General features: G+C 47.4%; 1 protein-coding gene across 2 annotated transcripts in view; it reads right to left on the reverse strand.

The window, feature by feature from the left end:
• RAI1 (retinoic acid induced 1) overlaps window positions 1-27241 on the reverse strand; it is a 253274-nt gene that overhangs the window by 5202 nt on the left and 220831 nt on the right. For both annotated transcript variants that reach the window (XM_040356343.1, XM_040356344.1), the window contains 2 exons: window positions 14544-19890; window positions 1112-1205 (listed from right to left, as the gene is read on the reverse strand). In XM_040356343.1, coding sequence (XP_040212277.1) covers window positions 1112-1205; window positions 14544-19874 — 5425 coding nt within the window. In that variant the 5' untranslated portion in view covers window positions 19875-19890. The remainder of the gene's footprint in view (window positions 1-1111; window positions 1206-14543; window positions 19891-27241) is intronic.

Genomic DNA, 27241 nt, shown 5'->3' on the forward strand with positions numbered 1-27241 from the left:
TTGTTACCCTACCTGTTCCACCACCCACCCTACCCCATCCCAGTTTGTTACCCTACCTGCTCCACCACCCACCCTACCCCATCCCAGTTTGTTACCCTACCTGCTCCACCACCCACCCTACCCCATCCCAGTTTGTTACCCTACCTGCTCCACCACCCACCCTACCCCATCCCAGTTTATTACCCTACCTGCTCCACCACCCACCCTACCCCATCCCAGTTTGTTACCCTACCTGCTCCACCACCCACCCTACCCCATCCCAGTTTGTTACCCTACCTGCTCCACCACCCACCCTACCTGCTCCACCACCCACCCTACCCCATCCCAGTTTGTTACCCTACCTGCTCCACCACCCACCCTACCCCATCCCAGTTTGTTACCCTACCTGCTCCACCACCCACCCTACCTGCTCCACCACCCACGCTACCCCATCCCAGTTTGTTACCCTACCTGTTCCACCACCCACCCTACCCCATCCCAGTTTGTTACCCTACCTGCTCCACCACCCACCCTACCCCATCCCAGTTTGTTACCCTACCTGCTCCACCACCCACCCTACCCCATCCCAGTTTGTTACCCTACCTGCTCCACCACCCACCCTACCACATCCCAGTTTGTTACCCTACCTGCTCCACCACCCACCCTACCACATCCTACCTTTATCTTTACGCCGGCGTACCTCTTACGGAAACGGCGTATCTTTACTGCGACGGGCAAGCGTACGTTCGTGAATCGGCGTATCTAGTCATTTACATATTCTACGCCGAACTCAACGGAAGCGCCACCTAGCGGCCAGCGGAAAAATTGCACCCTAAGATACAATGGCGCAGGCCGTCGTATCTTAACTAGGTTTAAGTGTATCTCAGTTTGAGCATACACTTAAACTTACGACGGTGTAGATTCCGAGTTACGTCGGCGTATCTACTGATACACCGGCGTAACTCTCTATGAATCTAGCCCATAATCTGTAGCATGGTGGTCTCACCACAACCAGAGAGGTAGCCTCCACGCTACCTTGGCCTCCTCAAAGGAGAACTACCTTTCTCTATAGATAATATTGACCAATCTCGTCCTCCCTTACATCTGTGTGCGCTGGTCGTATTTTCCTTACCTGCCTCCATGGCACACGTGTAGTGGTAGGACTGGACACAACCCTTGTGGCTGCAGCCCACGGTGGCCCCGGACTTTTGACACTTGGGACAGAGCTGTAAGACAGAAAGGAGAGTCAGTGTTTGCAAGAAGCAGACGAGGTCTTTTGGGGATGAGGTTATACAGGGTCAGGAATAAAAAACGAGGAACCGTGCGCAGGATTATGATTCACAGCTATTGCATGCCACTACCCAGAATCCTCAGCAGCGGCAAGAATGTCTTTGTGTGGACTTGTCTACGAAATGTCAACAGGAATACAATGCCCTAATCTGTGGTCTGTACACGCTACACCGCGTTCCTCTCCGCTTCCCTCAGGAGGGTGGGAAGGCCGTGTAGACTGGGAAGGATTAGAGCTCCTGTCAGGTTTTTACTGCCCATCTACGGCTCCCTTTATCACTTCCATACCGGGGGGCACTTCCACCCACTTCCTGCCCGGGACAATTTTCAGCTTTCAGCGCCGTTGCACTTTGAATGACAATTGCGCGGTCATGCAGCACTGTACCTATGTGAAATTTTTATCATTTTTTTAGACAGAGATTTATTTTTTTGGTATTTATTCACCACTGAGTTGTTTTTTTTTTTGCTAAACAAATGAAAATTTACCGAAAATGTAGAAAAAAAATAAAATAAAGGCCCGGATTCATGTAGAAGCGTGTATCTTTGTGCGGGCGTAACGTATCCTATTTACGTTACACCTCCGCAACTTTGACAGGCAAGTGCCGTATTCTCAAACCAAAGTTGCGGCGGCGGATCGTAAATAGGCCGGCGTAAGCCCGCCTAATTCAAATGTGGTAGATGTGGGCGTGTGTTATGTAAATTTTATGTGACCCCATGTAAATGACGCTTTTTACGAACGGCGCATGCGCCGTCCGTGAAAGTTTCCCAGTGCGCATGCTCCAAATTAACCCGCAAGAAGCCAATGCTTTTGACGTGAACGTAAATGACGCCCAGCCCTATTCGCGAACGACTTACGCAAACGACGTAAAATTTTCAAAATTCGACGCGGGAACGACGTCCATACTTAACATTGGTACGCCTCATATAGCAGGGCTAACTTTACGCCGGGAAAAGCCTAATGTAAACGACGTATCTGTACTGCGTCAGCCGGGCGTACGTTTGTGAATTGGCGTATCTAGCTGATTTACATATTTCTAGGCGTAAATCGGCGTACACGCCCCTAGCGGCCAGCGTAAATATGCAGTTAAGATCCGACGGCGTAAGAGACTTACGCCGGTCGGATCCAATACAAATCTATGCGTAATTGATTCTATGAATCAGGCGCATAGATGCGACGGCTCAGACTCAGAGTTACGACGGCGTAACTCGTACGAGAATCCGGGCCAAAGTTTTTCTTACAAAAAATTGTAAATAAGTAATTTTTCGCTTTCACGGATGTGCGATAATGAGAAGGCACCAATATGCAGCACTGATGGGCACCGATGAGGAGGCACTAATATGTAGCACCGATATGCAGCACTAATGAGTGGCACTGATGGGGACCGATGAGGAGGCACCTATAAGTGCTGCCCATTAGTGCTGCATATCAGGGCTGCATATTAGTGCCTCCTCATCGGTGTCTATCACTAATATGGCACCAATATGCAGCACTATAATGCAGCACTAATGGGCAGCACTTATAGGTGGCACTGATAGGCACCAATGAGGAGGCACTAATATGCAGCACTGATAGGTGGCAGCACTGATGGGCAGCCCTGATAGGCACAGTTGAGAAGGCATTAATATGCAGCACTGATAGGTGGCACCGATAGGCGGCATCGATGAGGAGGCACTAAAATGCGGCACTGATGGGGACTGATATGTGGCACTAATGGGCACTGATGAGGAGGCACTGACGGGCATCACTAATGGACACTGAAAGGCAGCACTGATGTGCACTCGCAGGCATCACAGATTATCAGTGCAGATCCCCCGTCACGTTATAAGCTCTCCTCTCCTCACGTGGGTAGAGGAAGAGCCGATAACCGGCACTTCCTATTTACACTGTGATTGGACACCGCTGATCACGTGGTAAAGAGTCTACGTCATAGGCTCTTTACCGTTATCGGAGATGCAGCGTCTCCAAGCGACACACCGCACCAGCAATCGCTGTGCACCCCCGGGGGGCGCTCACAAGCGGCTTGTTCTGAAGGGCGTCATATGACCTTTAGTCAGAACAATGGAACCCCCTTGCCCCAAGAGCCTAACCCTCACTTCCTGTCCCAGTGACAACATTTTGCCAGACAGGAAGTGAGGGGAAGAAATCTGCTTCAGGGACAGAAATAAAACGGACAGCCCTCTCATACTCTACATGTTTTTTGTTTTCTTCTGTGTCGGAGGGTTCCACTCATGCAGATAGCAGAGGAATGAAGCAGCGGACAGAAATGACACTTAGTGCTTTTAGCCGAGTCAAGTACACATTATAGAGGCATATGCTTTGTTCATATTTCATGTCTGAGATTTACAACCACTTTAAATATGACCTCCGGCCTTCCCTTCAGTCCTGCACAGTTGTACTGGACACTATTCCTCCCACTGACACCAATGATGGGGACACTATTCCTCCCACTGACACCAATGATGGGGACACTATTCCTCCCACTGACACCAATGATGGGGCACTATTCCTCCCACTGACACCAATGATGGGACACTATTCCTCCCACTGACACCAGTGATGGGACACTATTCCTCCCACTGACACCAATGATGGGACACTATTACTCCCACTGACACCAGTGATGGGACACTATTCCTCCCACTGACACCAATGATGGGACACTATTCCTCCCACTGACACCAGTGATGGGACACTATTCCTCCCACTGACACCAATGATGGGACACTATCCCTCCCACTGACACCAATGATGGGACACTATTCCTCCCACTGACACCAATGATGGGACACTATTCCTCCCACTGACACCAGTGATGGGACACTATTCCTCTCACTGACACCAGTGATGGGACACTATTCCTCTTACTGACACCAGTGATCGGGACACTATTCCTCCCACTGACACCAGTGATGGGGACACTATTCCTCCCACTGACACCAATGATGGGACACTATTCCTCCCACTGACACCAATGATGGGACACTATTCCTCCCACTGACACCAGTGATGGGACACTATTCCTCCCTCTGACACCAGTGATGGGACACTATTCCTCTCACTGACACCAGTGATGGGACACTATTCCTCTTACTGACACCAATGATGGGGCACTATTCCTCCCACTGACACCAGTGATGGGGCACTATTCCTCCCACTGACACCAGTGATGGGGCATTATTCCTCCCACTGACACCAGTGATGGGGCACTATTCCTCCCACTGACACCAATGATGGGACACTATTCCTCCCACTGACACCAATAATCGGGACACTATTCCTCCCACTGACACCAATGATCGGGACACTATTCCTCCCACTGACACCAATGATGGGGACACTATTCCTCCCACTGACACCAATGATGGGACACTATTCCTCCCACTGACACCAGTGATGGGGACACTATTCCTCCCACTGACACCAATGATGGGACACTATTCCTCCCACTGACACCAATGATGGGACACTATTCCTCCCACTGACACCAATGATGGGACACTATTCCTCCCACTGACACCAGTGATGGGGATACTATTCCTCCCACTGACACCAATGATTGGGACACTATTCCTCCCACTGACACCAATGATGGGACACTATTCCTCCCACTGACACCAATGATGGGACACTATTCCTTCCACTGACACCAGTGATGGGGCACTATTCCTCCCACTGACACCAATGATGGGACACTATTCCTCCCACTGACACCAATGATGGGACACTATTCCTCCCACTGACACCAATGATGGGACACTATTCCTCCCACTGACACCAGTGATGGGGACACTATTCCTCCCACTGACACCAATGATTGGGACACTATTCCTCCCACTGACACCAGTGATGGGACACTATTCCTCCCACTGACACCAATGATGGGACACTATTCCTCCCACTGACACCAATGATGGGACACTATTCCTTCTACTGACACCAGTGATGGGGCACTATTCCTCCCACTGACACCAATGATGGGACACTATTCCTCCCACTGACACCAATGATCGGGACACTATTCCTCCCACTGACACCAGTGATGGGGACACTATTCCTCCCACTGACACCAATGATCGGGACACTATTCCTCCCACTGACACCAGTGATGGGGACACTATTCCTCCCACTGACACCAATGATGGGACACTATTCCTCCCACTGACACCAATGATCGGGACACTATTCCTCCCACTGACACCAGTGATGGGGACACTATTCCTCCCACTGACACCAATGATGGGACATTATTCCTCCCACTGACACCAGTGATGGGACACTATTCCTCCCACTGACACCAGTGATGGGACACTATTCCTCCCACTGACACCAATGATGGGACACTATTGCTCCCACTGACACCAATGATGGGACACTATTCCTCCCACTGACACCAGCAATGGGGCCATAGCTGCTCCCACTGATATAAACAATTAGTCACTATTCCTCCTCCTACTGACTACAGTCATTGTTTTACTCCCACTGACACTGGGGCATTTCCTACTTCCACTGGCCACTCTCTCCCCCCTAAAGTCTGAAGAACAATAAAACGCCCCTTTGTTTAGGAAGTTTGAAGACCCCCTGGCTCCAGACTGACACCCACCCATTAAGGCATTTCGATATTTTCATAACTACTCTCCAGGAGCCACCCTCTGCTTGCATCAGGGCTGGGGGCTCTTGAGAAGAGCAATGAGGCAGGGTGCCGTGATGTTTTCAGGAAGCTATGTACAGCACCCTGCCAACCCCTCCCATCGACCATGATCTGTCCGAATTGCATAGAGAAGCAGAGAGACCCAGTGATGAGGTCACTGGGTCTAAATTTAAGGGATGCAATAAAAACAGAAAAGGTTTATAAAAAAAAAAAAAACTCTTTAGAATGTTGATGAAGTGGAGTAGAGGGGCAGGCAAAAGGTAAGCAGATGAAATGTCAGCTTTAACTGCATTTTGCGCCCTTCTGGGTCAGAAATATACTCATTGCCATGATATTTCAGTTCTGGGTGGAGCTGGGTGGGCCATGTCAGCTCCTGGCTTCCAATATGTCTTGGATACTCCAGCGATAACAGGAAATGAAGAGAAATCTCCCCAAAAGGGACACGAAAAAAAGTCTGACAGAGATTCTACACATCTAAAATATACCGTATATACTCGAGTATAAGCCGAGTTTTTCAGCACATTTTTTTGTGCTGAAAATGCCCCCCTCGGCTTATACTCGAGTCACCTTTTTGCGCCTGATCTCCCGGATTTGGGGACCCGGTACCGGCCGGCCGTAGGTCCCCTGGACTCCATGTAGCCCCTGTTATCCTCTACAAGTGTGCAAAGTTTGTTGTCTGGGGGAACTACGGCTGGGGAGCACCGATTTTTCAAACCCGGGCACCCCTTCTATAGACTCCCATGTTAAACGCCAGTCTAGTCATGGGCAAAGTGAGGCATGGGCACAGTGAGGCATGGGCACAGTGAGGCATGGGCACAGTGAGGCATGGACACAGTGAGGCATGGACACAGTGAGGCATGCACACAGTGAGGCATGCACATGGACACAGTGGGGCATGCACATGGACACAGTGGGGCATGCACATGGACACAGTGGGGCATGCACATGGACACAGTGAGGCATGCACATGGACACAGTGGGGCATGCACATGGACACAGTGGGGCATGCACATGGACACAGTGGGGCATGCACATGGACACAGTGGGGCATGCACATGGACACAGTGGGGCATGCACAAGGACGCAGTGAGGCATGCACATGGACACCCTAGGCTTATACTCGAGTCAATAGGTTTTCCCAGTTTTTTGTGGTAAAATCAGGTGCCTCGGCTTATATTCGGGTCGGCTTATACTCCAGTATATACGGTATATATATAAAAAAAATGTTTTGGTTAGAGATTAACTTTTACTTTCAAAGTGTCTGAAGGAAGAACTGGTTGTGGTGCACTTGCCCAATGCCCTCAATGCATTATGGGAGAAGGGATAACCTATGACCAATTCAGTACTTGTTCCAGACACCGGGACAAATGAACCAACCCCATTGGGTTCCCTCGGGGGCTCGTATCTGGGACAAAAAAATCTGCTTTCTACAGAATAAGAGAACGGAGAGCAAGAAAAAGTGTTTCTGCATTTTATTCTGCTTATCAAGGAAAACCCGGCTTAGCATCCAATCATCAGACAAAAGGAGGGGACACCGACGCAGGAGCCATCTGTTGGGGTATTTGTAGGAGCGGATATATTTAGGGCATCTATATTGTCATATGGGGTGGTAAAGCTCAGTGGTATTGCGTTTTTAAACAAGTTATGCCAGTCTGAACTTGTGGTTTAAAGGGGTTGTTTTTTATTTTCTAAATAGGTTCCTTTAAGCTAGTGCATTGTTGGTTCACTTACCCTTTCCTTCCATTTCCCTTCTAAATGTTTTTTTTCTTTGAATTTCTCACTTCCTGTTCCTCCTCAGTAAGCTTGCCCCCATCATCCGAACCTTTCTGGCTGGGGGTTAGTCAGCGTGCTCGCCCCCCTCCCTTGGGGCTACATCCCTGCGGGGAGACGCACGGCGTCTCCCCGCAGGGATGTAGTCCCAAGGGAGCGGGCGAGCTCGCTGACTAACCCCCAGCCAGAACGGCTCGGATGATGGGAACACAGCGTCTCCCCGCAGGGATGTAGTCCCAAGGGAGGGGGCAAGCCCACTAACTAACCTCCAGCCAGAACGGCTCGGATGATGGGAACACAGCGTCTCCCCGCAGGGATGTAGTCCCAAGGGAGGGGGCGAGCCCGCTGACTAACCTCCAGCCAGAACGGCTCGGACGATGGGGGCAAGCTTACTGAGGAGGAACAGGAAGTGAGAAATTCAGACAAATGAAATTTAGAAGGGAAATGGAAGGAAAAGGTAAGTGAACCAACAATGCACTAGCTTAGAAAATAAAAAAATGAACCTTTACAACCCCTTTAAGGGCTAGGCGGCCCACTTTTATTAAGCAGAACTAAAATGAAAGTCCAGAAAAAAACAGTTTTTTTCAGCCAAAAATAGTTAACAGAAAATACCGAGCCACCTGGCTCTTTTCCAGCAGCAGTGCTCCTGGCACAGGTCCCTCAGACCCAGCTAACTCCCCCTTGCTCACTCAGCCTTAGCTACAGCACGTCGCTACATGGATCCACTCCTGGCCTCTAGATAGGGCTTCTCCTGTCATCTTGAGCTTGCTCACTCTTCCGTGACTTACAGAATCCCTCCACTCCCCTGGCTAGTTGCCTCTCAGTCCTGCAGACTCGCTAAGCTGTCCCAATTCTCCCAGTATTATGGGTAAGGTAGATCTCCAACATTGAGTCCAAACAAAGGCCTTGAGCTATAATCAGCTCCTGTCTTCTCCAGAAAGACCTGGACACGGTCCTGAGCTATGGCCAGCTCCTGGTTTATAACAGCTATGCAGCCCTAAGTACTCTTGCACCCTACAGGTCTCCAGAAAGGCCTAGACACAGGGTCCCGAGCTATGGCCAGATCCTGATTTGATGAAGGGCCACGCCTGAAATGCGTGATCAGTATTCCAGCGTGCTGACAGCTTTCCATCTGCTCTTTGTTCCATCCCAGGCCTTGTTGTGGTGAGTCGGTTCAACATCGCTGTTGATGACGTCGCATCCAGCACGCCGCCGACTACCCCAGCTTCATCCTCCGGTGGTTTGGAGTCTAATGTCTGGTCTATTCGGGGCCTCTCCACATTAATTACCCTAACTGGTTCCACCAGTGGTCTGTCATCTCTTCCATTGGGTGGATGCTCATGTGACACCTTTTGGTTGCCCCCAGCACTGGCCTTGATATGCCCAAGTCAGTCTGCCGAGGTTTGGCTGAGATTGAAGTTCAATATCAAGCATGACGATTTGTCTGTCAGCCATGTTTTAACCCTTTAATTCTTGGAATACTTTGATTTTACAATAAATCTTTTTACACAAACTGTGGCATATACATTTTTTGACTTCTTCGAGGTATGCCTCAAGTGGTTTGTAGCCATCACCCCCCCCAGTGCTGGATTAAGAGGAATCCTTTTGTGGTTTATTCTTTTACACTTGTGTTGTGTATTCACACACCAGGTCTCCAGGAAGACCTGGACGCAGGGTCCTTAGCTATGGCCAGCTCCTGGTTTATAGAAGATATGCACACCTGTGCACTCACACACCCTACAGGTCTCCAGGAAGACCTGGGCACAGGGCCAAGCTCCTTGTTTATAACAGATATGCCCATCTGTGCACTACCAGACCCTGCAGGTCTCCAGGAAGACCTGAACACGGTCTTGAGCTACGACCAGCTCCTGGTTTATAACAGATATGCAGACCTAGGTACTCTTGCACCCTACAGGTCTCCAGAAAGACCGGGACACAGGGTTGTGAACCATGACCAGTTCCTGGTTTATAACAGATATGCAAACCTGTGCACTACCATACCCTACAGGTCTCCAGGAAGACCTGGACACAGGGTCCAGAGCTATGACCACTACCACACCCTACAGGTCTCCAGGAAGACCGGGACACAGGGTCCTGAGCTGTGGTCAGTTCCTGGTTTATAACAGATATGCAGACCTGTGCATGCACACATTCTACAGGTCTCCAGGAAGACCAGGACACAGGGTCCTGAGCTATGGCCAGCTCCTGGTTTATAACAGATATGCACACCTGTGCACTACCATACCCTACAGGTCTCCAGGAAGACCTGGACACAGGGCCCTGAGCTATGGCCAGTTCCGGGTCTATAGAAGATATGCACACCTGTGCACTCACACACCCTACAGGTCTCCAGGAAGACCTGGACACAGGGCCAAGGTCCTTGTTTATAACAGATATGCACATATGTGCACTACCACACCCTACAGGTCTCCAGGAAGACCGGGACACAGGGTCCTGAGCTATGGCCAGTTCCTGGTTTATAACAGATATGCACACCTGTGCACTACCATACCCTACAGGTCTCCAGGAAGACCGGGACACAGGGTCCTGAGCTATGGCCAGTTCCTGGTTTATAACAGATATGCAGACCTAGGTACTCTTGCACCCTACAGGTCTCCAGGAAGACCGGGACACAGGGTCCTAGGTTACGGCCAGCTCCTGGTTTATAACAGATATGCACATCTGTGCACTACCACACCCTACAGGTCTCCAGGAAGACCGGGACACAGGGTCCCAGGTTATGACCAGGTCCTGGTTTTTAACAGATATGCACACCTGTGCACTCACACAGGTCTCCAGGAAGACACAGGATTGAAGGCTTCATCCCACTAAAGACATTTTTAAGCCTTTAAGCTGAGGGATAAAACACATCAGGAGAGACTTCAGGAACTTGATATGTAACAGTCTAGGGGAAAGAATGAAAAGGGGAAACAAGACTGAAACCTGAGTTTGCAAAGACATTCAGTACACCCAAAGTGAATGAATATTCTTTGTGGCTATTGAAGATTCTAGTTAAATACATGTGTGCCTGGAGTTCAGCTTTAAAGGGGTTGTAAACCTTCCTTTTTTTCACCTTACTGCATCCTTTGCATTAAGGTGAAAAGACTACTGTCAGCCACCGGCCCTCCAGTTTTACTTACCTGAGCCCTGGAATGTCCCACGCCGAGGACACGCCATCTCTCTGCCTGGGGTTCTCGGCTCTTAATTGGATAGATTGATAGCTACGCAGCCATTGGCTTCCGGGTGGCGGGGCTGAGTTCTGCATTTGGCAGCTATGGACCCCAAATGCTGGACACGTGAGCACGCCTGCAAGGTAACCCCCCCAGGAGAGCGCTTCTCCCAGGGCAGGGGTCTCCAAACTTTGGCCCTCCAGTTGTCCAGGAACTACAATTCCCATCATGCCTAGTCATCATGATCTCTGTGAATGTCAGAGTTTTACAATACCTCATGGGATGTGTAGTTCCGCAGCAGCTGGAGGGCCGTAGTTTGGAGATCCCTGTCCTAGGGTGTTATCTGATATAGGGAGGAGCCGCCGGGGGACACCAGAAGAGGATATTCGGGGCCACACTGTGCAAAACGAACTGCAAAGCAGATGTAAGTATGACATTTATTTTTAATTGGAACCTTAATGCCCCTTTCAGACAGACGGCTGTTTTGCCGCAATTAAAAGCACTACAAATGTTTTGTGAAATTCAAGGCTCCAGGCACTGCGATTAGCTGCATTTGCCCATTGCGATTACATGCGTTTACGTGCGTTTAATTGCGGCCGCGTTTAGCTGCGGTATTCATTTCCATAGCAACCCTTTTTATTTTTTTGGTTTTTGTTTGGGTCCCTTGAATTCTAAAACGCTGCTATCCGCAGTTGAGAAAGAAGACTGCGATTACCTGCGGTTATGTGCATATAGCTGCGCTACATCACACCTGGACGCATTAAATTCTATTTTTTCTATTCGCACCAAACCGCATGTAACGTAATCGCACGCAAACGCTGTGTGTGAATGGGGCCATAGGAAAACATTGTGTGCTTTTAGCTGCGGTAGAAAAATAGAAAATCCGCAGCTAAAAGCACCATTCTATCCGTCCGTCTGAAAGGGGCCTTAGCATCACTTTAAGCCAACTAGGAACAATTGTTGACAGCTAGAAAACAAACTATGGCTTTCAGTAACCGCTTTGTGTCAGTAGGTGGCAGAATACAATAGTGCATCTACCCCTCCCCCAACCCCTCCCTCCCACCGCTGTGCAAGTCATTCATCAGAAAATGAATCACATGGCAGCATCTCTTAACATGTTCTACCCCAACTTCACCCTTATTATGCTTTTTATTTTATTTTTTAAAACATTTTCATTTAAGCCATATACTTATTGCTGTTTTTTGTGCCAATAACATAACTGAAGAATGTTATATAAGGAGCGCAGAGATGCAGAGGGCCCTAGTGTTATGTCATTGGTTGCCTGGTGACCAGAAATAAAATGATTACTTATACAGTTTGGGTGCGTCGTTCACCTCGTTGCACGCCAAATAACATAAAATATTGTTTGCTTTTAGAAACCTTGCTGGATGAATGTTAAAGTTTTTTTTCTACTTCCTCTGGCTGTTGCAAGGCCAGGCCACCCAAAACTCATATTTTAGGGGGGATTGGTCTGAAAATCCCCTTGACTTTTTAAGGACACGGTTTTGAGAGGTCTATGGTCGGTATTTACTGGAACAAAAGGTGGCAACCCGTGCGTCTTCCAGAAGACAGTGGGGGGGCTGGCGCCGGATGTGGCGTAGATTGCAGCAGATAATGCGGGGGGTCTATGCCCGGAAGTGGGTACAAATACCTGTCTTAGGTATCTGCTTCCCCCTGAAAGGTGCCAAATGTGACACCGGAGAGGGGGAGGAATCCGGACAGCAGAGATTCCATTTTTGTGTGGAAAGTGGATCTTCACCCATTTGTGTAACTTGGCACCTCTGCAATCCACCCTCTGCTGCATATACAGTATGGCCCAGATTCTCAAAGGACTTACGACAGCGTAGCGCCATGTACGCCGTCGTAAGTCCGAATGAGAGCCGTCGTATCTATGCGGCTGATTCTTAGAATCAGTTACGCATAAATTCGGCTAAGCTACGAGCGGCGTAAATCTCTTACACCGTCGTATCTTAGGGTGCATATTTATGCTGGCCGCTAGGTGGCACTTCCGTAGATTTCCACGTTGAATATGCCAATAAGCTAGATACGCCGATTCACGAACGTACGTCCCGGCATAGCAAGATACGTCGTTTACGCAAGACATACGCCGGCGTAAAGTTACCCCTCAAAAAGCAGGGGTAAGTCATGTTAGGTATGGACGTCGGAAATGTCGGAACAGCGTCGTGTTTTACGTCGTCCGTGAATGGGGCTGGACGTAAATTACGTTCACGTCGACTAGGCATAGAGCGGGCGTAATTTAATTTGAAAATTCAAAAGTGATACTGAGCATGCGCCGTTCGAAAAAAGCATAATTTACGTGGGGTCATGATTAGTTTACATAAAACACACCCCCTGTTCCTCATTTGATTTAGGCACGCTTACGCCGGCAAAATTACGATACACCGCCGTAACTTTAGATGCAAGTGCTTTGTGAATACAGCACTTGCCTCTCTAAGTTGCTGGCGGCATAGCGTAACTACGATACGCTACGCCCGCCTACATTTATGCCGCTGACTGTAAATCTGGCCCTATATCTTGTTTTTTGTTGACTTTTTTTTTTGTTTCGGCTCGACCCCATCCTCTCTCATTTGCCTAGGTGAACGACGTTCGTGCCACAAGCGCCTCCTGGGATATAAGACGTTGGAACCCCAAACATTACCTCATAGAGGGGGTGCTGGCCTAGCAGCGCATTATCCATAGGCTGCGCCAGAACACAGAAGATCTGTCTCAGCCTTTCAAACGGGTTGATTCACTAAAACTGGAGAGTGCAAAATCTATTGCAGCTGTGCATGGTAACCAATTAGCTTCTAACTTTAGCTTGTTCAATGAAGCTTTGAGCCCAGGTTCGATTTCCTTCGAAATTGCATCTCAAATCGGCGGCATTTGCCGGCAATGACACTGTCATAATCGACGCTGCACCGATTTCAAAAAGTAGTTCCTGTATTACTTTTTGCGATTTCGGGCCACGATTTACATAGACATCTGTGCAGAAACCTGCACAGATGTCTCTTAAAGCGCGGCCGAAATCGGGACTGCCAGCGGGAGTGAAATTGTGCGATTTCAGCTGAACTCGCACGGCTTCACTCCCGCAGCCCAGTGTGAACCAGGGCTGACAAACAAAACCTGGAAGCCGATAGGCTTCTATGCAGAGCTGCACCAGATTTTGCACTCTCCAGTTTTCAGAAACCAACCCCAAAAGGGACATAGTGGCGTGGGACCTGGCTACAGAGGATCCTGGCTGGCTGAAGAGGATCCTAGCAAGACAATGTTTGCGTGAGTATCCCAACAGCAGCCATCGCAGCATCAGGTAATTTGGGGGAGGGGAAGGAGAAGAAAATAGAATAATGGAGGGGGAGGTGAAACTTCTTTTTAAGTGGCCTGCACTGAGCCCTGACCTCAAACCTACTGAATGCCTTTGAGATGAATTGGAACCATTGTGAGTCAGGTCTTCACATCTAACATCAGCACCTTGCCTACAAATATTCCTTTAGCTGCGTGGGCTTAATCTACAGTCACCCTCCAAAATCTTGAGCCTGAGTGGAGAAACCCCCTATAGATGTGATGCTCAGGTGTCCACAACTTTTCGCAATATAGTGTAACTGCATAATTTTTTTTATATAGTTGCCTAGAGTTCAGCTTTAACATGTTTTTTTATATTAACAAACACATGACAAATATAATCACTTACCACTGAAGCTGCCATCTGAATGGCTTCATGGATGCCATACAGTTTCCCAGCTACCAGGTAAACGCCGCTGGTCCAAACTGCACAGGCCTCATGCACCCAGTGCTCCTGCGTTTCTGGTTCTGCAGAGTGCACCTCGGGCACTTTGACACACTGATGTCTCTTGGGTTTCTCAGTCTCTGTCACCTCCAACTTTTTGCTGCAACAGTAACAGCTGGGCAACTTCCTGAGCATTCCACGAGCACTAGATCGTAGCGCATTCGGTTTGACTACGTCAGTGGCTCCACCATCTGTACAAGACGGCCTCCCGTCACCTACTGTGCAGAGGGAAACCACGGCCTTGGAAGATTTGTCTGTGTCCTCTGGTTTCGGTTTATCTTTCAGCCTGGATTTCTTGTTAGGCAAACAGTCCATAGGATAGTAAGGCCCACACAGGTCGCCCAAGTCTTTATAATTGGCTGGGCAACGGCACAAGCAGCAGAGGAGGCAGCCAGAGCTGACTGATTTGCACACTAAAGGTCCCAGCTGCATCCGGGAGGAAAAGGGCAGGCTGCCCTGGCTGGCAAATGCGACGGATTGAGATGCTGAGTGAGCAGCGCTTCTCTCCTTCAGTAATCGAGCCTCTTCCCCTGAAGTATTTATTACAGTGCAGATGGTGGTGAATGTATTTTTTTGCTCCACCTGAATGTACGGTGTGAAGAGGCGGACTCGATTTTCTGCCCTCACTGGTTTAGCCGATACATACTTCAGCTTGATTTCTGGTTCTTTAGGCGTAACGGGAGGTATGTTATGCCTCTTTCCCCTTCTCTTGCTCCCAGGTGGTTGACTGGTTGACTTTGAGTTGTTTTGAGAAGAACACTTGCGTTGCCTCTTGTTGTAGCCATTAAAAGTTGGATGCTTTGTTTTTTTCCTGGCCCGTGGCGAGGTCTCTTCAGCTGCCTCAGTAATAACAGAGCCCTCCTCCAACTTTTTGCACACATTGGGTCGATATTTATTGGCTAGCAAAGAGTTTTCCGACAAGGACTTGTCTTTTGAAGTCAGAAGCACAGAAGGAGAAGCTGCTAGTAGGGTTTTGACAGCCGTTTTGGAAGTTCTCTGAGAACTTTTGGACCTACCTCTCCTGAGCTTTGTTTTAGGAACTGTATTCAGTTTTTTTGAACTTCTGCATCTCCCCTCTAGTTTTACCACTGGTTGTGTGTCAATTTCTCCATGGAGAGAATTTGAAGTCCCTTTTTTCTTGTGGTAAGGTTTACCTTTGAAGGACCTATTGCCACCTCGACAACTAACCGTGTGCATTTCGGCTTCTGGCTTTGGGGATTCAATTTGTGCAATGTCCTGAGTCAACAACTTGGCTTCAGCATCTATTACTAAGCTATTATCTCTTAGCTCCTTGCCTTGAGAAGGAACGACTAAGGTATTGTTACTAACTGCTCCATTAAGAACAGTCTCTCCTATAGGAGCACCTTGTTTCTTCTGATTTGGTGAAGTAATCTTTTGTACTATTGCCTCCATTTTAAGTCCTCTGCCTTTTCTAGGTGGCAAAACCTTTGTTTTTATAGCACCAAGATAAGATGACCGTGAAGTCATTTTTAAGCAAACTTCAGGAGCCATTCTTATGGAAGGAGAGTTTAGGATGACTTTACAAGCCTTCTTGGTAGCAAGCTTTAACTTGACTTTTTCTTTTTTGACGGGCTTAATTTTTTTGAACAAATTGGGAGGATTCTCTGACTTTTGTTCCTTTGTCTTTTTGCTGCGTATAATCAAGTTTTTCTTTTTGGCTGGGACTGGTGAAATAAAGGTTGATTTCCTCTTCAGAGAATGCAAAGGCTTTTCTGAGGTTTTTACATTTATTCCAATGCCGGAGGTTGAAAGTTTCATCCTTTTTCTTATTTTCGGCATAATTGGAAATGTGTCGGCTGCCACGCAGTTGTTTGTTATAATCTTCTTTAAAGAAGTACGTTTCTTAAGCACAAAATTCATTCCTCTCTTCCCTCTTCTTCTTTTGGCTGGAAATAACTCCTGCTTCTTGTTACGAGACCTCAAAATCATAGATTTTTCATCCTTTAGGATGCTGATTTTTTTGGATTTTGGACCAGCACTAAGAACAGAAGGCTGTTTATTTTGTAGGGCTATTGTTTCTTGGTCAGTGGGTGACGGTGTGGACATTATCTTCTCACCATTTTTTCCACCCTTTTTTCCAGTTTTATAAGGAACCTTCTCTTTCTCACCGAATGCTCCTCTTTTACTTAGTTTTTCAGGATGTGGTGCTTTTAAGTTTACCCCTGTGCCACATTCTTGTGGTTCCACTTTGGCAGTGGAGGAACGAGTGCACATCCTTGCTGATTTAGGTTGTGTTACAGGAGCCTTGTCAACTTGAATTGCTGTTGTGGCATTTAGATTTTGTGTTTGCATTAACTCAGCTTGATTCCCGCCTTTATCGCTACTTTCCGATGTAATCTGTGCAGAAATTTCCACCACCTTTGCTTCTGCTGCTTTACACCTTCGACCACGTTGAGGTTTCTTCACAGGTGGTTCTTCAGCCAAGATGGCTGTCTGTTCATTTGTTGCTTGTTGGTCAACTGTTTCGCTTTCCTCTGGCAGGGTTGAGACAACTTCTTTTTCAGCTTCTATTACTTCCGACTGACTTACACTACAGTCTTTCACAGTCTCTTTGCTCTCTTCAGTGTTCTCCTTTGTGTCTTCCACTGCTTTGATGTGTGGCAATGTAGATTCAAACCAGCTGTTTACTTTGGACTCAGTCTCAACAGTTGGACCAAGCAACATGATTGAGCTGTCTGACAGTTGTGCACATTCAACTACATTTTCTTTCTCTTCAGTGCTTGGGTTTTCTATGGATTCTGGTGTATTGATGGAAGAAAAGGCTTCTGTATCCCTCACCTGCTTTGGGAGGGATTCATCATCTATAAGAGACTTTCTTTCTGAAAAGTCACATAAAGAGGAATAGTCTTCTGGCTCTAAGTTGGATTCTTTTTGGGATGGGAGATCAGGGATGTCTTGAAATTCATCTTCGGCGTAACAATCTCTTGTATCCTCCAACCACTTCTCATCAGTTTTGCCATCTTCTGTGTAGGTTAATTCTTCTGCCCCCTCCTTGTTAAACTCTTCACCAGAGTCATTTTCCAGAGGTGTTTCCACATCAGGAACATCAAGCTGGCTATCAACTTTATTCTCCTTGTTTTGAAACAAGCCCTTCTGGAGATCTGAATTGAGAGTCAACTCAATTTCTTTCCACCTCAGACAAGACTCTGACATGTTCTTATCTGGCCACTCAAAAGGATCTGAACTCTTTGGGGTTGTGTTAGCCAATGTGTTAGAGTAAATAGCATAGCTTGAGCTAGATGTTGCATTCTCAATGTTTTTCTCTGTAAGACTAACAGATTTTTCGGTGGCGTCCACAAGTTTTGTTTGCACTGTTGGAATTTCGCAGAACTCACTGTTCTTCATCTGTGTTTTATCTGGTGTAACTTTCTTCATAGCATCTGGAATTACTTGTGAAGCCCCTTGATTGGACCAGGTGTTCTTAACGACAGATTCTACACATCTGTGATTTTCTAGGTTAAATGGAGATTTAGGTGTACTGTTCAGTTCTGGGGAATCAGCCCAGGCCTTTTCCGCTTTCTCATTATCAATAGCATCTTGAAGAGCAATGATCTCTGTAGACAACTCCTCTTGAGACAGTGCATTTACCAGTAAATGGGGACACTCCCTTTCGCTACTCACTAATTTAGCAAACGTCTCCAGAGGAAGACTAGTATGGATGCTTTGAAATGAATCATCAGATTTTGTAGACATATTATCAGGTGAAGTCACAGAACAGGTGGAGATAGACTCAGGTTTCATTTTGGTACTGTTGGCCCTCCCAGGACTTCGTCCTGGTCCACAGTACATGTAGTTTCTTTCTAGATGGTCTTCAGAGCCACTAAGGTAGTCAGTATCTTGCATTTCGGCATGTACAGACTGTGGAGTTCCCAATGTTTCGGAAAGAGGAGTGCCCATTGGTTCAGAAGAATATGCACTGCTTTCAGAGCTACAATGTTGCGTTTTCATTGACTCTGGGGTCCTGGGAGAAGTCTTGATGCCTTTCTTTTGGGGAATACCAGACTTGGACAGAAGTAACTGTTGGACAGTACTTGAGATGTTCTCCACTTGGGAAGTAAGAGCTGTAAGGCTCTGCAGACTGAGGTCAGAAAGCAAAGTCTCTGGGATTTTGTCATTTTGTAGACTTTTAGTTTGTGACTCTGGGCTTGAAGTGCCTGTGGGCGAGGGATTAAGAAGAGGCATGTAGTGACTGTGTTCGGAAATGCCCATAGGAAAAGTATTGGGATTATGCTGCTGCTGCTGGTTATACTGGAAGTTTTCAAGGTTTGTCATGAGAGGAGATGGCGTAGAACTGTAAGATGGGGATCTGCCCACTGATCTGGCCGGGGAATGGCTGGCGCTGGGACTAAACGGTTGGTAATACTGTTCTGGGGTCCTACTGGGGGTCTCAGGCTGGCAGTATGCTTGACCTTGTTGGCTATAATGTTGGTATTTGGCCATGTTCTGGTAGTGCAAAGATTCCTGTGTGTGATGTCGCTGTGATTGTTCATAGGAAGCCATTCTAGATGCCTGGTAACCATGCATGGCTTGCACCCTTTGGCCAGCAGCAGCAGCCATGGCACGCTCATGTGGAGGGTTAGACGGGGCTGTGCAACTCTTGAAGGAGTGAGAGACAGGGCTGCCTGGTGGCACTGAGGAGTAGGTGGAAGTTGGAAAATTCGGATTATAATGGGGAGATTGGGAGAAGGGGTGAGGGGAAGATGGGACATCATTTTGGACCTTTTGCCTGGGTAGCTTAGGATAGTTAAGACTGGGCTGCTGTTGTGGATGGTGTAGAGAGTGCGAACGGAATGCCATTTGTCCAGAAGGGTCCTGGTACGTCCTTTCTTCTCCAGGAGTCTTTTTTATCACATTTTCCTCGTATTTTGCCCCCGTCAGAGCCTGAGTCTGTCCCCAGTTCTGCAGGCCATCTTCACCGGAATACTGTGCAGGGTACACATTGGCTTCAGGGAAGCTGGCAAAAGAGACCCGGCCCTGCAGCTGCTGAACGTTTATGTGCTTGTCGCCCCGGGGGTATTTCTCCCCAGAGTTATTCTCATAGCCTTGGTAGGACGTCTGGGCATAGTAGCCTTTGGTCATCTGTCTCTGACGCACGCAATTGAGCCCAGGCTGACTTTGATGCCTGTAATTTTCCAGGCGTGAGGAATCCTGTGAAGATGGTTGGTAGTTCTGCTGGTTGCCGTGGAAACCACACCTTTCCCGAAATGACTGCATGACTCGGTCTTGTTATCTGTAGGAGAAAAAATAGAATATATCAATAGATTTAGAAGCAATGTTTTTCATATGCTACAGTTCTTACCCCACTACCCCTTGACTGCAAATTCTAACAGACTCAACATAAGGAACTGAACCGTAAATCTCAACAAAGCACTCAAATCAGGATTTGGAAACAATAGTGAATGAACAGGATTACTAGTATACAGTCCGTTTGAAATGTTCTGTTGAAATTTAATTCTGCCATCTCATGCTCACCACGCACACAAGCTTTCAGGCTGTGGCCCCAATTTTTAAAAGGTCAGGAGGAGGATGTGTCTGTGCTGCCCATGGCAACTGGATGCCCTCTTTTTTTCACCCAGTGTAGTACAGAAGAACTAACGTGATTGGCTCCTAGTAAATTTTGTATTCCTGGCAGGAAACGTGCTCCAGTGTCCTCTTTTTTTCTTTAGTAACTGTGACACCCAAGTAACACTTACTGGGTTTTTACAACATCATACAAAAATGTATGCAACAGTAACTAGAGAAGAATACCATTACGGCTACTTGACCTCATCAGCATGTAGCTGGTGGTTCTGGCCAGCATGGAAGTGGCTTCACCGGAGAATGGTGACTCCAGGCACTGCTGCCCGAAAGATGTAAGCAAATAAGCTTCTTAAAAAAAAAACTTCTGGATAAAAAACGATTTCGCTTGGAAAGCCTGTGAGTGAAGGTTTCACCCAGTGGGGGTTTAAAACATCCATTTTCAGTGCAGTCACTCACTTAAAGGGGTTTTCCACCCATTTTTTAAGTTTATTAAAAGTCAGCAGCTACAAAAAGTGTAGCTGCTGGCTTTTAATAAACTGACACTTACCTGCTCCAGCGTTCCAGCGACGCGCCGGCTGGGGCTCCGCTCCTCTCCCCCCCTCCCCGGCCGGCGTCTTCATGGTCACTGTGGGCACCCGGCCGTGACAGCTTTCGGCTTCACGGGCGGGCACCCACTGCGCATGCGCGAGCGGCACTGCGCATGCGCGGCGCTGTTTGATTGGACAGGCGATCGCCTAGGACCTGTCACGTGTCCTAGGCGATCGCCTACAGGGAGGGGCTGCCAAAAGGCGATTAAGCTTAATCGCCTTTGCAGCCCCTCGGCGGAAGGAGGAAGTGGGACAGGAAGTCCCCTTCTCCTGAAGCCCCCACTCCCCCCCAAAAAAAATTACATGCCAAATGTGGCATGTAAGGGGGAGAGGAGTGGGTTAAGAGGAAGTTCAATTTTCTAGGTGGAACTCCTCTTTAAATCAATTTAAAATCATCATCTTACAAGCAGGTTTTTTATTGCAAAATATTTATCTATTTCTCTTCTGCAAACAGGGCTTTCCAACCTTTGTAAACAGAGGGAAAGTTTACTGTTCTTTAGGGGGACGGAGTGGCTGGTGGAAATGGAAAATGCCCCAGAGTCAGAGGGAGTAAATACAGTGGAAACTATGATTGCGAGTAACGCGGTTAACGAGTGTTTCGCAATATGAGCACTATATTTCGAAAAATCCTAACTCGGTTTGCGAGTGTTGCCTCGCTAAACGAGCAAGACTCAGGCCAAAGCAGTGGGCAGTACCGCGTTTGGCCTGAGGTGGGGGGGGGGCGTAGGAGCAGAGTGCAGCTGATCAGCGCCGTTCGGAGATGTTCGGAAATACAACATTTCAGAGCCTTTCCGAGGTCAGCTGAGCTGTCCTCGGGCCTTCCGGCTGTCTCCAAGGCTCTCCGGCCGAATTCAATGCGGAACAAATTATTTTAGTTTCCATTGATTTCAATGCGGAAACTCGCTTTGATATGCGAGTACTTTGGATTACGAGCATTCTCCTGGAACGGATTATGCCCGTAATCCAAGCTACCACTTTATATGACATAGTGCCTGAAGTTAGATAGAAGATGAAATTGTGCCCCATCATTGGTATTGGTGGGAGGAATGGTGCCAAATTATTTATATAAACTTGAGGTTTTATACCGCATTGCTGGTGTCAGTGGGAGGAATAGTGTGTCATCATTGGTGTCAGTGGAAAAAAAAGTACCCCATTGTTGGTGCCAGTGGGAGGAATAGTACCCCGAGGGCTGGATAAAAGGCAAGCAAAGGGCCGAATCCATTACTAAAACAGATGGAGGATCTAATTTGAAAGGTTCAAACATGCAGCTGCCCTAAGAATGAACATAATAAATAGTAAGGAAGTCCCAACAGATTGCAAAATGGGGAAAGGGGATTTATATGTGCCATAATAGCAAATGTTGAAAGACAAAAAATAAATAAAAATGACAGAAATCACAATCATATAATCTCTATTTTCATAAAAGAAGTACAAACATCTTTCGTAATAAACATCAAGACAAGTAGATTGACAAGTCTAGCTTGAAATTTAGCTTCCTGTGGATTTAAATTCTTGTCTCCAACGTACAACGTGGTAACTTCAAAATATGCGCTCAAACTAAATAGTAATCTCCATCCCTGAATATATTACATCATATGTAAAGAAATATCACCATCTTGGATATAAAGTCTATGGGCTGGATTCAGAAAGATCAGCGGATCTTTCTGCTGGCGTAACGTATCTCAGATACGTTACGCCGCCGTATCTTTGGGCGCAAGTTCCGTATGCAGAAAGAACTTGCGCCCTTAGTTACGGCGGCGTAACATATGTGTGGCGGCGTAAGCCCGCCTAATTCAAATGGGGATGTTGGGGGCGTGTTTTATTTAAATTTCACTTGACCCCGCGTATTTGATGTTTTTTGTGAACGGCACATGCGCCGTTCGTGAAAAAAATCCCAGTTCGCATGCTCGAAATTACGCCGCAAAGCCTCATTGGTTTCGACGTGAACGTAACTTACGCAAATCCCTATTTGCGAAGGACGTAAAATTTTCAAAACTCGGCGCGGGAACCACGTCCATACTTAACATTAGCTACGCCTCATATAGCAGGGGTAACTATACGCTGAAAAAAGCCTAACGTAAACGACGTAAAAAAATGCGGCGGCGGGACGTACGTTTCTGAATCCGCGTAAATACCTATTTAGCATATTCCATGTGTAACTATACGGAAGCGCCACCTAGCGGCCAGCGTGATTATGCAGCCTAAGACACTTACAACAGTCGGATCTTAGGGATATCTATGCGCAACTGATTCTCTGAATCAGGCGCATAGATACGACGGCCGGCACTCAGAGATACGACGGCGTATCAGGAGATACGCCGTCGTATCTCCTATCTGAATCCAGCCCTATGTATACAGTGGCATGAAATCCTATGGAGAATCACCTTATCAAAAGCGCATCTCGCATGAACATAAAAACAAGAGGATAAACTGTAAAAAAAAAAAAAAAAACCTGATCGGGATAAACACGCTAGAAGGGGGTAGTCCACCTAGATAGAATGATGCTTATAAAGTGGCGACAGCCTACATCAAGAGGCAGATGTAGAAAAAATGAACAAAACCCGTCAGCTAATCTTCACTCCATGGCGTGTTTAGAAAACATGGCTGGTGCATACACAATGGCGCCTACACTGAGCCGTATTCAGTCCACGGGCTGCAGTTTGGAGACCACTGGTGTAGAACGTACTCTTAGCTTGTCATGCACAGCTCAGTGTACAATCTCTGTGTCCCTCAGTGCTTGGATAAACAAACTCTTGCATGCATGCACATATCATTCCAGCCAAATAGGTAGTCGAAGATTCTGAACTTGGAAGAAGAAGCCAGCACCAGACCACTAGAGTGGAGGTGAGTCAAGTTCCACTTTGAAGCCCTGCCCCATTTTAAGATATATATATTTTTTTAAATCCCCAACTGCCATTAAAATAAAGGAGCTCATGCCATAATACTCACGTCCTCACTGGTGCCAGTGTTGCCAACCATCCGTATTTTTACGGACAGTTTGTAAAAACGGGCACTTTTTTCCCCGTTCGTAAATGTCCGTGGTTGCGGGAATGTGCCAGTGAAAATAGCCGAGATCGGTTCGGCTTGGAACTGCGCATGGAGATTGGAGGCAGAGGGTGATTGGAGGCAGGGGGTGATGGTGGCACCACAGAGGGGGATGGAGGCAGGGGGCAATGGTGGCAGGGGGTGATTGGAGGCAGGGGGTGTTGGTGGCATCGCAGATGGGGGTGGTGGCACCACAGAGGGTGGGGGATGGGGACAGGGGTTGTTGGTGGCATCGCAGAGGGGGATGGAGGCAGGGGACGATGGAGGCAGGGGGTGATTGGAGGCAGGGTGGCCTGGGGGAGATTGGAGGCAGAGGGAGATTGGAGGCAGGGGGAGATTGTGGCACCACAGAGGGGGATGGAGGCAGGGGGTGATTTGACTAAATAATTTGCCCTTATTATATCGAAAATAACAAAAATATGTAATTTAGTAACTTTTGTGAAATGCCAGTAAAAACGTGGCTGCGCCAGTAAATTTCGGGTGTCGTGCCAGTAAATTTCAATCTGGTAGGTTGGCAACACTGACTGGTGCTGATCCCCACAGTCTTAACTCAATCCACCACTGGTCAAACCCACTTCCTGTTAGTGCAGGGCATCTTGAGCCCACCCCCTGGGGCGGTTGTTAGTATAATGACTGGCATTCACATACGTGTATGAACAGAACGGAGCTAAGGTTATCGCCACAGCCTCCTATGTCATCAGGACTGCCCAGTGCCGGAGAAGAGGCCAACAAAACCCATGGATTTTTTTTCCGACGGATGTTGGCTCAAACTTGTCTTGCATACACACGGTCACACAAATGTTGTCGGAAATTACGAACGTCAAGAACGCGGTCACGTACAACGAGCCTAGAAAAAGTTCAAAAGCTAGTGCGGCTCTTCTGCTTGATTCCGAGCAACAAAACTTGTTGGAAAATTTGAGAACCAGCTCTCAAATTTTTGTTGGTCGGAAATTCCGACAGCAAATGTCCGATGGAGCCTACACACGGTCGGAGTTTCCGACAACAAGCTCCCATCGAGCATTTGTTGTCGGAAATTCCGATCGTGTGTACGCGGCATAAGAGGAAGAGGGAGCGGCACGTCGTATGACCAACATGAACAAAGTAAGCTTAAACGTCTACCTCTACCATATACGGTAAATATGTGGGTTTCTATCTTACATTTCCCAGAGTGCACTGCCTGTCTCCATAGCTTTCAGTACTCAATAAAAGTGAAGAGCCACTTGAGACATCTCAGGAAATGGTTGGTTGTTATATTATATTCCAACCATCTTCTTTTCATGCTCAATACATAAGACAGAACATATGTGCAAAAGACTTTTCGGTAAATCCAGAAAGTTTTACTTCTTTTCTCCCCAAAGTCTACACAAAGCAAATAAACACAACAAGCTCTATTTCCTCCAAAACCTGAAATGAACTTTTTGACGGCACACAGCAAACCTCAGAAATTTTAGCTGACCACTCACATATGCAGCGGGACAATTCTCTATCCCAGGAATGTGTTGATATCATCCATAGGATTGTAAAGGCCACCACGGAGATGAGCCACTACCCAGGATTTTGAACTGCATTCATTTACGGTATTTATTACAGGTACATCTATAGCGCCATGAACCTACGCAGCGCTTTATATATACAGTATATTGTACATTCACATCAGTCCCTGCCCTCAGGGAGCTTACAGTCAAACGTTCCCAACGCACATACATACATACACATACTCCGGCCAATTTAGACAGGAACTAATTAACCTATCAGTGTGTCTTTGTAGTTTGGCAGGAAACTGGAGTACCTGCATGAAACCCACACAGGCAGGTAGTGTTATAGTTGGAAATCGAACCAACAACCCTTTTGCTGCTAGACATAAGTGCTAACCACTTGGCCACTGTGCTGCATGTGTAAGCTCGCTTTTTCAGGAACAATTTAAAAGGTGAACACTATACACTCTCCCACCCCCTAGGTTGCCACTGGTCAGTGCCCACGCAGCCAGGGAAAAAGTCTAAGAATTTGAAAGACCCCCCTCCTCTCTCTGCAGCACTTCCGGGACCAATCAGAATCAGATCAACTGAAATCTGAAGATTCGATTTTGTTCATCCCTAATGAACCTGCCTTCACCCGTTTGCTAATTTTACTGCAATACATTTTAGACGTTCTCTACGATCCACGGTGTGCTGGCGAATATATACGTGTTCTAATTTTAAGACTTCTGTTCAAAATAGAAGGTCAAACACCGAACAGCCTGTAGGTGGGATGCAGCATGGTGTGGTGGCAATAACATACACAGTCCAAGTGTGATGTGAGGAACTCAAGGTATTCAAGCAATGCAAAGACAATAAACCCTGAGGGACAGCTCAACCAAGAACACTCACCGATTCCCACGGCCAGGCTCCCCAAATACCCCAATAATTGTAATCGCAGCTTTGTCCATCATTATTTCCACTGGAACTACTTACAGTCCTCACCTCTGCTCCCACTAAACCTTTTACAATTTGGGCAGTGGCCATTTGTTTTGTTCAGTTAACTTTCTCCACTGTAGGTGACAATCATTCGCAGTCAATTTGCAGTTAACTTTCTCCACTGTAGGTGACAGTTCATTCGCATGTAGAGAGCAGGTTTCAGCTAAAACAGACGCCGCCTGTTAGGAGGGGCAGAACGTGGCCTGGCCATCTTGTGCCCAAGTGGGAAGATGTCCAGAGGAGTTGTAATCCCTATGCTTTTCCTCCTCATGTGGAACCTTTCCCTCCCGCTACCTGTACTCTACCCACTCCCAAATGCGCGCCAAGCCTGGGAACCAGTGCCTTAAATAGGCTCTGCCTGACCCAAGATGGGTGCTAGAATCACATGGCGCGGCAGATAGCTTCACCAGTGACCCAGGAAACCACAGAGGAACCATGTTCCTCTTGATGCCCTTCTTCATCTGCAATGCTGCTGCGAATGAATGCCACCTACAGTGGAGAAAGTAAACTGCACAAATGGCCACTGCCCTCACCTATAACTGGCCTTTGCTACAAGGAGCACATGGAAGGGCAACACATTCCCAACTTACCGAAACAACCACATTTTCCTGTCTAACAGTATGTGTTAAAAACAGGGGTCTAGTCATGGAAATACAAGCGTAAGCTATAAAGCCCCATCAAGGCACCCCCGGCATTTTCTGCAGTCCTAAATCTAAATTTTGAGAGCCTCCACAGTGGAAGCACATGCATTATAATGGATAGGCAAAGAACAGGTGGGCCTGGAGGGAGACCACCTCTCTTTAAAGGCGAAGGGGCACACTGGACACCCAGCACATAGCACAATGGCAGCAAAAGTAAACTGCACCTGCCTACAAACACGTGACTGACATGAGTTTTGCATTTCTATAGATTCTTCTAGTTTTCGCAATTTTAGCAATTTAATCTGTTTTCTAAGTGGGGTTTATTTTAATTACCG

This window comes from Rana temporaria, chromosome 6 (assembly GCF_905171775.1).
Source record: "Rana temporaria chromosome 6, aRanTem1.1, whole genome shotgun sequence".
NCBI classification, from domain to species: Eukaryota; Metazoa; Chordata; class Amphibia; order Anura; family Ranidae; genus Rana; species Rana temporaria.